The sequence below is a fragment of the Poecilia reticulata genome, linkage group LG3 (assembly GCF_000633615.1).
Source record: "Poecilia reticulata strain Guanapo linkage group LG3, Guppy_female_1.0+MT, whole genome shotgun sequence".
Lineage (NCBI taxonomy): Eukaryota > Metazoa > Chordata > Actinopteri > Cyprinodontiformes > Poeciliidae > Poecilia > Poecilia reticulata.
Genome location: NC_024333.1, coordinates 6,635,534 through 6,647,595, shown reverse-complemented (window position 1 = coordinate 6,647,595; position 12,062 = coordinate 6,635,534). Strand labels below are relative to the sequence as shown.

Genomic DNA, 12,062 nt, shown 5'->3' with positions numbered 1-12,062 from the left:
ATTAAATTTTTATTCGATTACTCAATTAATCGTCAGAATAACCAATAGAATACTCATTTACTAAAATAATTGTTTACAACAGTGAGGAAGAGACTTTCTGTAAAAAATTTTTTACAAATGTTTATTGTGCTTATAATGTAGTCTAAAACGTTTAGCATAACAACTCTAGGTCAAATATAGAAGTGAACAGACTTGGTTCATTATTTGGCAAGAAACAGATTTTTCGCCTTCTCGCCCTTAATTAATGCATAATAAACACTTATTTATGATTTATAATGCGTCTAGAGGTGAATTAATAACATATCCATGAACTATTTATTGAAAATCTATGAGGGGAGCCTTAATGTAAAGCGGTAGCAATAATTCTTGTTTAAATGTTTAAACAATTCGGGAGTCTTTTGATCCACTAATTAATAAATGAACCCTAACCAGTGTTGGATGCTCCAGCGTTTAGGTGCATCTGCAGGTCACAGTATATAGGCAGAGGCCGTGGCTGTGTGTGAGCAGTAGTGCACCTTTTACACACATCAGGGCTCAGCATTGGTACGGCACGGAGTGAAGGCTTTGATGACCTAAAGTGACAGTTTTCATTCCTCCGCTCACAGCTGCCATCTCAGCTCTGCCTCAGTGCGCCGAACCCACCCACCCACAGAAAAGGAGCTGGAAGGAGCCGAGCTTTTCTTGTAGCCTGGAAACAAATCAGGGTGGGAACTTTTTGACTCCAGAGTGGTCGAGTGGTCGCTACGACCCCCAGAGCATCTGTGAAGCTGTTTTAAAACAGGACGTGCATCTCGATCTCGACTAGCAAAATAAATGAAATGGGTCTTAAATCATTTAATTTTATATGTGGGTGGAGGTTTTCACATTTAGAATAATCCTGTATGGATTATTATACAATGGATAACGCTTCAATTTATCAAGTTTGACTGATCTTTCTTGGTCTCATTAAAATGAATTAAAAAACAATCTTTAGGATCCAGGCATAACACTAATGGATGATGGGAACTCATTATAACCTCTGTGTATAATACATAACAACCCAGAAGTAGCTACCATTACAATGAGATTAACTTTTCAATGGAAAGTTTTTGTTTTATTTTTTATTTTTTTTAATTCCGGTCTTATTCTACTAAAAATACATAAAACAAAGAGAAATTTAGCAAGAGTAGCCCTTTTTTTAAATGTCACACTTGTCATTTCTAAGGCTCTACTGACACTGGGTCAAAATAACTTCCACTGGCATTTCAAAGGGCCATTGGAACCATGGCAGGGATAATTTTAAACACACTTTGTTGAAAACAGGTCAACACCTCAGAGAAAGACAGCAGCTCTGGAGCAGATGCTCAATTTATTAGCTTTGTGCAACAACAAAGTAATAAGATAAATGTTCAGATTTTAAATGGATTTATTCAGAATTAGCTGGAATCATAGTTGGTTTCTATCTGCAACAGAAAGTATTCAGTTCAGTTGAATAAAGCTTTATTCATTACCAAGAGGCATTTAAAAAGTCAGCAGCAGCACAAACAAAATAAAAATAAAAAAAAACTTTAAAAAAGTATGTAACCAAGAAACAGACCACACGTCAACACACACACACACACAAAACTGTGGCAGTTTTGTGTGTATGCTAACGCTGCTTAGCCTATGAACCACCACAAGAGGAGCGACAAAATCTACTTTTTTTAGCTTTACATCATGTTATAATGTTATTCCTCATCAAAATAATTCCTGGAATCTTGCCTTGGTTCTTCCATGCATGTTTGAGAAACCTTTTAATCTCCCATGGCAACCATTCAGCTGAGCAAGACGCATCACTGGACCTAGCTCTGTCTTTGAGACGAAGCTGCTGTGAGTAACTGCAGTTGCCAAGCTTCCAAGAGCAGCTCTTCCCCCACTCAGCTCCTTCAGACTAGCCAGAAGCAAAAACACCAGGTGGAACTACACTTCTGCTGAGCTCATTAAAGGAGCTATTTCTTAGTGCAACGCTGGTAAAAGCTGTTGTTGAAGGGTTAATAGAGGAGAGATGTGCTGACTTCCTGAAGGCAGAGTTTCAGAAAAAGGTTTTAAAGCAACCAAGGTCAAATTTCAAGGTGTTAAATCATGAAGTCAAATTTCTATAACAACTGAAGGCAACACAGTTACTTGATTGTGCTATAAAATGATGCTAAATGATGATACCTGGAAAATACACAATGCTGCCCCTCTTAATGTCTGGCTTTTTAGATTCTCAAATGTGGACGTTACCTTCATTCTGAAGAAAGTGATGCTCGTAAGCAGGTCAACGGTGGACTTCAGATCCTGGAGACGCTCCGGGTTTCCTGCCGGGAAGTTGTCCTGCAGTCGAACAAAGAGAGCAAAAAAAAAAAAACAACACACAACATGAGGGGAGGAGGACATCTTTCTGGAAGCAGCCTTTTGCACCGTCACACAACTCCACTCGACACGTCATATCACTTAGATGGCCCAAAAAAAAAAAAACAGGAAAATTGATTACCGAGGAATGCCAAGCAATCATGGCGACATGACAGTCTGTCTAATCGTTTAGTGGACAGGGGAGGCCTGTGCTGATGAAAATCCCTATTTTAGGGCCATGAAGTCATCAGGCGGTGCAGAGCAGCGTGACGGCAGGGGGTGGGAAGCATATAAAGCCCTGACAGTTCAGAGGAAACACATTACTGCTCCATGCATTATCCTACTTCTCCAGCTCTCGCCGGGCTCTAATAAAAATGTTCTTGTTGCATCTCTTCCTCGACGGCGTCGATAAATTCACATCGGGGGCTCGGAAAACACAGCGCCCCATCTTAACGGCGGCCTACGAGCTTGACGACGGGAGCGCCGGAAAGATCTGAAATTAACGGCGAGCAGCTGAGGCAGACCTGCCCCGACGTCTTCAGGATGAGAGCTGACGAAAGAAACGGATACAGATGATTGACAACCACAACCGCAGAAGGGTCTAAAAAAAGCTAGCGGAAAGAAAGAAGTGCGCAGGCCCTTTAAATGTCTCACAAACAGTCAGCAGCCTGCTGAGAAATTACAGTTTCTGTCCTCCGTGCTCATGATTAATAGGAAGAGTCGAATTTAGAGGTGAAAGAGTAGTAAACAGCTGCAGGGCAAACGAGCACAACACGCATCCTTATAAGCAAATATGCTATATTTGGCTGTTGATGTCGAAAAGAAAAGGAAAAATCAATAGAGGCTTCTGCTGTTTGTTTTTTCTGCCTTACTGATGCTGTTTCGCATCACCGCTTTTACAGGAACTGCTCTATTCTTGAAGTGTTTCATCATGGTTTGTCTGCAAGACGCTGCAAGAGGCTTCTGTGAGTCCCTGGTGAAGACGTAGTGAGATGAAAATTGCACAACATGATTATTGTGAGAAAATTCGTCACGGTTATCAGCGTGTTAAAAATATGCAAACGGCATTATTACGAAATGAGGTTATAGCCAGCAGTACTGCTCCCGTTTTCCAGAAGCGTAAATGCTATCGTGTTATGATTCTCCCTATTAACAGCAACACATACCCAACATTAATATATTTTTATTCATAGGGGAGTATGTATTTTTCCAACAGAGCACTGCATCTCTTTCGCCATTTTGACCATTTCTCATTTCCTGCAAATAAATACTAAATTTTTGCTTGGTGTTTGGGAGACATGATGTTAGTAGTTCATAGAATAAAAGAACAATGTTCATTTACTCAAACATATATCTATAAAAAGTAAAATCAGGGAAACTGATCATTTTAAGTGGTCTCTTAATTTTTTTTCCAGAACTGCACATATTTAGGTTTCAGTTGAGCTGTTGTGTTGACGACGCTATAAAGTAGTAAACTCGTCTTCTTCAGGCAAAAAAATGCCATTATGATTTTCTTTTCTTGATGATACACCGACCCCTTAAAAAATACCACTTGATTAAAAAATCTGACAAGCTGGTAACGAGTTACGCAAACTAACCAAACCATTATGAAAAATGTTAGCATCAAGCTAAACGTCAAGCTAAGTCACATTAGCCGCTAGGCTGCTAGAGGAGGAGTTGTTATACTGCTGATATATCTTCCTGGTGGAAAGTTTAATATTGTGAAGATTAAAACTAAAAATCTATTTATTGCAAGAATCAATAGCTGATGTCTTTTTATAAAATGACAAGATTAAATTTTTTTCCCCCCATATAATCTGCTTCCTCAGTCTTTATTTGCTGCCATGGAGACCATATGTGCTATATCTGTTCAAAGAGGATTTTTCTTCTTTTTTTTCACTACTGAATATCTAAAAAGGACTATTTATGTCTTTGACTGCAGCATAGTCAAAATCTGAGCGTGAAATCAAAAGCACTATAAAATATACAATTTACACAGCTATTCCCACATCGCCCATTACTTTTCATCTTCTCCAAGGTGTAGAAAAAAAAAATAGTGCATTTACCAGCCACTAAGTAAAAGAGAAAAAAAAGGGACAATAGCCGATCATATCATTTCCAGCCAGATGTGGCTGCCTGTAAGTCTTTTTAAATTCCCTTAATTTAGACAAAACAGCCTGAGACGATTCAGCTGGTTCTGCAGCTGATTCCAAAAGTGCGTTAAAGACCTAATAAAGGTTGTTTTTAAAATATATATATATAAATACATTATTTTAACAGATCTAAGGAATGTGATGGATTGATTATACCGAAAATATGGTTTTGCATTAATGAACATGCAAAGCCATACTGATTGTTTTTTTTATTAAAAAATTACTTTTAGGTCAGATTGTATTCAAGAGAAATTGTAGTTAACCTAGAAATTGACACAGTATAGATGGACAGCTCTGCATTGTTTCCCTTTCTGCATACAAATGAACAATTTGAATATTAGACGCGTCAGAGACACTCATCGTATCACACTCACTGCAGCTTTAGTACACTGACTTAAGTCTGTTGTGCGTATTTCAAAGAGGCATAATAGGGTAATTCTCTAAGTCTGCAGCATTTTCATGTAAAGTAAGAAAAAGCTCTCCTGATTTTACAGAGAATATATTGATGGTGACATTAGCATTTATATGAAATAAAAAATTTCATCAAAAAGAGCTGAAGCTGCACTGCAAAATACGTGATTTTCAAATTTTTCGCTCTGCCTTCCATCTGACCCATCACGTAATGATGAATTTAAATCTGCACACTAAAAATAAAGTCTTATTTTCTACTGCTGTTTGGACGAATAAACATCTCAGGGTTTAGCTTTTAAGTGTGCATAAAGCTGTGATAGATTCAGGAAAAAAAGAAAGTTTTACTGCTAACTGTGGTTAGTGAAGTCCAACTTAAGTCAAGTATTGAGTGACAATTGATTCAGCTGCGTGAGAGTCATGAACGTCAACCAGTGGAAGCCTTTTTGTTGGTTTTATTCAGCACAATGTTCACAAAATCTGTAAATCTGTAAAATATAGTGTGGTTTAATAGAAGACCAATGCCTCCACTGGAACAGTTAAAGAAAACATCCAAGAACTTCCAATTTGATGTCTAGAGAAATTGTGAAACGGAAGAAAAATTTGTACAGGTAAAAACCTGAAAAGTGTGGCGTGAATGTTTTTTAACCCCCAGTTGCAAAGGCGGGGAGTATATCTCTGACTGCTTTGTCCAATCTCCTTTGCAAAATATCTCTCAAGGTCAGTCAGAAGAGACTGAAATAGAAAATAAATTGTCACAGATTCTAAAGCAGATCTGGGTCCATCTGCCTTCCTTTGCAATCTGCTCGATTCTCATTTCCCTTCAGTGCTCTGCCTCTGATTTGTCCCATAGAGATTGATTTCTCAGGACGCATTCGCAGGAGGAGGAGTTACGACGTCAAGGTTCTCGCTGCTTTCGAACCGAAGTCTGTCTGTTGTTGCAAACCTGTTTGGCTCAGCAGCTTTCTCTTCACAGTGGAGGATGGTTGTTTATAGCAAGGTTAGCTAACGCTAACGAAATAACAAAAACTGAAATTGAGAAAACTTTTCCATTAGTTAAAATGAATAAAAACGGTAATTAATGGGGGGGAAAAAACAAAACTAGCTGCAACTATGTTGTGCATTTATAAAACTAAAACATACTGAAATTATAGATACAGCATCATTTGGTTCCATGATGTGAAATTGATTATGCTAATCTGCAAAATGGCCACAAATATGGTTTATAGTTGGGATATGTTGTCCCATCAATTATTATTATTAGTTTTGTTTTTGTATCTTTTCCTGAGTACTTATTGCCAATATTGCAGTACTCGAAATCGGTCTTGGTCTCGAGACCATTTTTTTGAAGGTCTCGGTCTCGTCTCGGTCTCGGGCGCTGAGGACTCGGCATTTTATTTCAAGACAAGTCAAGACCACCACTGTGAAAATATCACTAAACATACAGCATACTGTCCAGTTTATTTGTTAACATCTTTGTTTTCAGTGGATGCAAAACGCACCGATAAAAATCCAAGCAATAACGTGTTTCTGTTACTCCCCCTCCCCACCTTTCACTCGCCAGTGGCGCTCTGAGACATGCGCAGTGGTTTCTTCTCAGCGGCAGAAGGTGTCTGTCTAATCGTCAGTAATAGAATAGCGCTGCATAAATCATCAGAAATCCGATAGCCACAGCTAACTCAGCAGCGCTTCGCTTTCACAGACGGTGGGGACTACGTCAAATTTTTTTCATCACTTAGAAAAGAAGCTCAAAGAAAGGTAAGCTCCGTTGATGTGATGCTAGCAAAGCTAGCTGTACAGAGACACCTAAGCATTTGTGATGAAAAAAAGTCACTCACTGCGCTGAATTATTGTGCGGAAGTGTTGACTGACTTGTCACATATATGGGACAACGCTGCTACCAAAAGTCTGCAATATAGTGACGTGACATTCAGGAACAGTCCGATTTTTCTGAACGGCTCTTTACTTAGAAGATAGGACTTGAGTGTCAGTGAAAGCCGTTGTATCAGATTACCATACACTGTCAGAATAGCATACATGCAGTGAGTACCATGCCTGCATGCGCATTAAGAAGTCCGACAGTCAGAGGAGTTGTCAGTTCACCATATGCAACAAGTTATGACAAAAATAAGTCATTAAATTGTTTTCAATGATAACTATATAGATATACATGCATTGTCGTGGTTTCAAGGTGTATTTAAAGCAATGGTTCCCAAACGTTTTCTCCTGGGCCCCCCAGTGGTTTCCAAACTATTTCTGTGGCTTACAAATAGCTGTCTGGTTGAACGAAGTATCTGGGGGTGGGGGGGTGATTTTTAGAGACTCCCTGTTCTACTCAGCCTCAGCTCCAGACGAACAAGGGGGAGAAATCCATTTTTTGGGGGGCAAAATGAATCGTAGCTGAACATAGACAATAACACCAGTAGCCTACAAGCTACTTGTTAAGTTTACGGTGCTGTATTGATATTAGCTAGTCATCTTTTAGCTAACTTTACCTGCATCCAACAGCTTTACTCATCTCAGAACTATGAAAAGTTCTTTGCGTTTTGCTGGTTTGCTGCCATGATTCTAACACCTGCGTAGCTCTGCACAGCAGCAGCAGGTCTCCTTCATTGCATCACAGGTGTAAACCCAGTGCGAGCGTCGTAGCGCTCATGTTGTGTTTAAATGCGGCTCGGAAAAAAAGGTTACGATATGTTAACAATGGATTAAACAGTTTTAACTGCTGATAAAAGTCAGAGGACACAGATATGGGAAGTGCAGAAGCCCCTACTGTATCAAATTGACAGAGGAATAACAGAGAGTTGGCCATGCTAAAGTATAACCCAGCGCATACAGCGTTCCTGTTTTGTTTTTTTTTTTATCCAGACAGCATGGCACCCCCTCTGGGGGGCGTGCCCCACAATTTGGGAACCTCTGATTTAAAGCAAGGTCTGGCTGCAGCAACAGTCAACTACAACACACAGTGTAAAACTCATTAGCCTACTTAACCGCTAAGTCAGGATGCCATACAACTGTTAATAACAAAGTGTATGATGATCTACATCATGATTCTATGTTGCTGATTAAATAAAATCATATGGTAATGACGTGTCTGACAGATATAGCCATGAGTTTGTGCTACGCGTATGACGATCTGACAGGGTATGCTGACCTGACAGAATACCGTTCTTTGTTCTTGTAATGCTCTGCGTACACTGCAATACCTATCATTATTTTATTTAACAAATAAAACACAAGAACAAAAGAGCATGCAGATTGGTCGTTAGTTGTTTTCGTTCAAAGTGGCAGCTGTAATGTCTGCCATGGTGTCAGAATGCCTGGCTTCTTATAGCGGGAGAGAGGGAGAGAACAGTCACGGTGAGCTCCTTGTGGTTGGTTACTTCTTGCTTGCTGCTCCTTGGTCAGTGTTCATAGTTGGGCGTTATTTACCGTCATGGCATTGCCTCAATTGCTATATTTAATGGTGCAGACAGTGGTGATTTCTGACATGAGCAATATGGGCGCCCAGGGCATTATATTTTTAGGGATGGCACGAGACCGCCACGGATTGTAGCACAGATATAGAAGCAAAGCAGAACAAAGTTTGTTCTGCTTTGCAGAAAAGGGTTGGTCTTGTCTCGGTCTCGATACACGCTGGTCTTGGTCTTGTCTTGGTCTCGGGTTAGGTGGTCTTGAACACAACATTGCTTATTACCCTAACGATGTACGCATAATCACAATACCTTCAGTATTAAGTAGTGTAATAAAAGTGTGGAAAAAACTAAAACTACGACAATAACTAAGAAACGTTTAACTAACAATAACTATTGAAAACTAGCACTCGAAAAACTGAATTAGATGAAGAAAAAGTCACAATGGAATAAAACTAAACTACCGTAAAAACTATTACAGCACTGGTTTACAGCGCACACAATTTCTGATAAACTTCATGGAGCTAACTGCAACTTGACATGATGTGAAAACACTAGAGGGGAATAAATGATATGCTGTCTGAAAAACGCTGTACTTTAGAGGGTTCTTTTTCCAGATGTTAGCAATAATGTCAAAAAGAGAGCTAGAGCTATCTGAGCTGTTGTCTGAAAAGCGACAGTGACGGTGAGAAGCAACCTCAGTAGAAGAAACAGGAAGAAAAACAAACAAAAAACACAGGAGAGATAGAGAAAAAAAGTACTTTTTTTTGGCACCAGCAGATGAGTAAACTAAAGCAGGGAATCCATCTGTGAGCCAAAAGTCAAGACAAACATCATCAGTGCCTTAGAAAGATGACAGGGAGCAAGTGATGCTGATGAGCTTTGAGGTGTTTGTCTCTGGTGTTGTTGGCGCCGGATCTTATTTTGGACCAGAGCCCAAACTCTGCAGCAGCAGCAGCAGCAACTGCTTATCATCAAAAACAAAAAAAAAACCCAGTTCACACAGCGAGGAAGAGCAAGCAAATCATTACCAACTTCAAACCGTTTCACAGTTCCACCTCCAGTGTTTATGCAGGCCTATGCAATTTACCATATGGAGCTTTGAAGCTAATGTGTGGAAACGACTCAGTCAGGCCATTGTAATTTAAACAGCATGCTAAATATCGGCAAGGAAGCATCTGTCATTATATGATTCCCTGAATTCGATCTTAATTTACGATGATCAAATCAGGGCTGTTTGTACAGTGGTTTGCTAAGGTATCTTTAAAACTTGAACTTTTTATGTTTTTTCAATTAAAACTGAAACCTTCAGAAGTTTAAAAGAGATTTTATGCAAAAAATAAATGAAAAAAAGTTGTGCAAAACAGTTAATTGTAAGGTAAGGTACCTACAGTTTAGACCGTTTTTTGTCTTTTTTTAAGTGTGGTATACAATTATAATCTGAATCAATTCTTAATAGCGCACACCTTCATTGTTTTACACAACTACAGACTGTAAAATATCTCAGTTACCAAGTTATGCCACAGATACGTCATTTTAATGTAGTCCTGGACTTTTCCTGCTCCATTTTAACATATGAATATGATTTAAGCCAAACTATTCCATCATCTGGTAATGCTTTGTACATTCCTGCTTGTGAGCGTCTGCCACGATTTTGATTTCAATTGGATTTAGCTCATGTATTTTCCTATCATCTCTGTCCCTGCTGGGGAAAAAAAAGGAAATCCCACAGCATAATTCTGCCAGCACCATGTTTCACAGTGTGAAAACGAGCATAAAGAGCAAAAGTTTTGTTTTAGACCAAAAAGAAAAAGTTATGCTTGGTCTCATCTTACCAGTGTCTTCTTCAGTCAATAATGTAGATTGAGGTTTGTGGTTGTGATGTGACAAAATCACAGTTTTTAGTTGGATTCAACTACTGAATATAAGTTGAAGTTTTAGTTGGTTATTTATTTAATTAATATTGTTGTGTATTGGTATTTTTAAAGAACGTTATTGAACTGAACAGTTGTACAAAATATCAGCTGTAAAAAAAGTTCTTAACCCAGAAATGAAACATGTAACAATTTTCTGCTGAGTAGTATTTCCAAACATTTATGTAGTCGTATTTTTGTTTGAATCCACTGAGTGTTTATGGGTCTATTTGATCTGAAACAGCGCTCTGATAGCTGTGTGTTTTGTGGTTAATAAGATTGTTCAACCGACATAAAACTGCCAGATTCAAAGCAGAACCAGCGTGTGCATGCGGTGGTCTCATCTGAACCGAGAAGCTCAAGGGATCTCCCGTAAAAAGAAAGAAAGAAAAAAAAAAAGGAAAACGGATACAGAGAGGCGTGATGACTCAGATGCAAATAGCTGCAGCCACCGTGACCCACTTCTGCGTTAAGCGGAGAATTCCTCATCTCTCATTGCAAAGACTCATCAACTCATAAATATGGTTCTGTAGCTCGTTCTTTTCTTTTTCCAACAGCGAAAACTTTACACATTCAATCATTTCAGCGACTTCTGAGATTTTCACGTTTTTCTCGACGGTTTTGCCAGGAAGGCGTCTTATCTCCCGCCCTCCGTGACAGGTGATAAAAACCCGTCTGCACTGGTGGGATTCTCCACATTGTCTGTCATGCATTTCCAAAGGCAAGATCTGGATTATGCAGGTTTTGTTCAGCAAAGAACTAGATAATCCCAAACACTTACTGTGCAGACAAAGCTTTTGTTTTCCCAAACAATTCTTTCCTCGAGAAACGATAAAATTATGTTTTCTCTCCTGCACCTTTCTTGTGAGGATGAGAAAACGGGGATAATTGTGCAACTGGGATGATTTGTAGTTTGCTTTTTCTTTATCAGTACAGGAAGCAAAAGAAAACATATAAAGCACCAAACCACTATAAAAATCATTGAACTCCTTTTTAAGAAAATGGCGCAGATACTAAACCAACAGAACAGATCCTTATCGTTTTCTCAGAACACTGATATTTCTTGGCAGGATTTAAGGGTGCTAAATGTGTGCAAACATTGTGCATCTTTTTAAATCTGAAACAAGGTGTGCATACAGATCTGACGTAAAATAGCAACTTTCGGCTAGCCCACATTCAAATGAGTTTTTCTGCATGTCTTTCAAAGTCTTTCTATGTCAATGTAATTTAAAGCCTCTGAAAGAGAGTCTTACTTTCTGAAAGACCAAAGCTAAATATCTGTTACGTAGATGGCACAGGAGAAAAAAAATACCAACGGCTGAAAGCACAGCGGAAGGAAGAGAGAAACTTTTATGAAAAACAGAAGCCAGAAATGATCTTTTTGCATTGAATGTGCTTGATATTTTTGTTAAAAAATTTTTTTGGGGGGAAGGAATTGTCAAAATTGTGTTTGATGGGCGTGATGGAGGAACACAAATCAATTACCCAATGGGGAATAAAAGTATCTGTCTGTCTATCTATAGCTAAAAACATAGTTCCCCCTCCTTTAAGGAGGGTCTTATCAGTTTAGTTACTTCAGTTGTTTGTTATTAAAAATGTAACTTTTTTTTATTTCTTTCTTTAACGATTTTATTCCATTTGTTGCGTTTGTGGCTAAAGAACTGTGACCTGACACCAGATTCTTGCAAGTTGCTCTCATTTCCTGGACTTATTGGTTCATGTTTGCTTCTGCCTGTAGTTAGAATCAAAATCTTCTTCCAAGTGCAGAAAAAACGGCTCGTGCAAAATCACCAAAAAAAAAAAAAAAAAACTTGGCAAAGACC

General features: G+C 38.8%; 1 protein-coding gene across 3 annotated transcripts in view; it reads right to left on the bottom strand.

The window, feature by feature from the left end:
• The window catches only part of unc13c (unc-13 homolog C (C. elegans)), a 168,279-nt gene that overhangs the window by 76,675 nt on the left and 79,542 nt on the right, over window positions 1-12,062 (bottom strand). For all 3 annotated transcript variants that reach the window (XM_008404760.2, XM_008404759.2, XM_008404761.2), the window contains one exon: window positions 2,245-2,334. In XM_008404760.2, coding sequence (XP_008402982.1) covers window positions 2,245-2,334 — 90 coding nt within the window. The remainder of the gene's footprint in view (window positions 1-2,244; window positions 2,335-12,062) is intronic.